The sequence below is a fragment of the Eurypyga helias genome, unplaced genomic scaffold, assembly GCF_000690775.1.
Source record: "Eurypyga helias isolate BGI_N326 unplaced genomic scaffold, ASM69077v1 scaffold38819, whole genome shotgun sequence".
NCBI lineage: Eukaryota > Metazoa > Chordata > Aves > Eurypygiformes > Eurypygidae > Eurypyga > Eurypyga helias.
Window position 1 is genome coordinate 13,065 of NW_010270776.1, and position 1,215 is coordinate 14,279.

At 61.8% G+C, this 1,215-nt stretch overlaps 1 protein-coding gene across 1 annotated transcript in view; it reads left to right on the forward strand.

Annotated features, from left to right (window-relative positions):
- The first annotated feature begins 1,002 nt into the window (after positions 1-1,002).
- LOC104514808 (GTP-binding protein Rhes-like) overlaps positions 1,003-1,215 on the forward strand; it is a 643-nt gene continuing 430 nt past the window's right edge. The window contains exon 1 of the mRNA XM_010158580.1: positions 1,003-1,215. Coding sequence (XP_010156882.1) covers positions 1,003-1,215 — 213 coding nt within the window.

Genomic DNA, 1,215 nt, shown 5'->3' on the forward strand with positions numbered 1-1,215 from the left:
GGGGCAACCTGCACGCCTGCGAGCAAACCCGCTTCCAGATGTGATGCCCGCCCAGGCGGAGAGGAGAACCGACACACCTCCCGCCGCTCCGCCCGGTAAATGGACCAACGGCTCCGGGTCACAGCTCTGCTGCAGCCGGGTCACGGCCAGCGCTCCCACCCACGGCTGCTCCGCATCCCCTCGCCGCCACCACCACCCCACCGCCGCCACGCATCGTTTTCAGGGAGGGTTTATCTTCCCCCCAGGTTCACTATTTCACAAAATCACCCAATAACTGACAGCTGAACGTGGAGGTTATGACGCACGGGTTTCAGGGAGATCTGATTTCTTCCCTCCAGTCAAATATTTCATAGGCTCATGGAAGAGTTGGCACATTTGCAGCAAACCCATCTGCAAACAAGTCTCCAGCCCCAGAGAGGCGCAAGGAATGCTGCAGGTGACACCGGCCAGCCCCTTCCCGGTCCGGCCATGAGCCACCCAATGGGTGGGGGAGCCTCACCGAGCTCCCCTGCTGCCAGCAAGCCCACGCCAAGTTAATCTCCAGGAAGGATAAAAGGGCAGGACTGCTCACACAGCATGACGGCTGCGATGCTGCTGGCTCCCCTGCGCTACAGGCAGCGGCGGGTGATGCAAGTGCAATGTGCAATGTAGCGCAGTGCTCTCCAGGGCTGGAGTGGCTTTCCAGGACTGAGCTCTGCGGATTGGCCCGGAGTACCCTGCTCTCCTCCCTCGGCACCCTCAACCCACAGAGATTGGACAGCCTGGTGCCACATGGCAGAGAGGAACCAGGATAAAAGACGAGCTGGACTTGGGGACTGTAGCATCTGCGGCAGTACGGCTGGGACAAGTTTGCAGGGAGGTGACACCAAACTTCCCTGGCTGCATCGAGCCGGCGCAGGGGAGGACGGACAGACGGACGCCAGACGGACGCCGGAGCTGCAGCCACCCAGGGACACGCGTGAGTGCCAGCCGTGGAGCGTCCCATCCCCTCTGCGCCCAGCCATGTCCTTGGTGGTGAAGGAGAAGAACCACGTCCGGTTGGTCTTCTTGGGCGCTGCTGGCGTGGGCAAAACAGCCCTCATCCGCCGCTTCCTGATGGACACCTTTGAGCCCAAGCACCGGCGCACGGTGGAGGAGCTGCACAGCAAGGAGTATGAGGTGAGCGGCGCCACGGTCAAGGTGGAAATCCTGGACACTAGTGGCAGCTACTCCTTC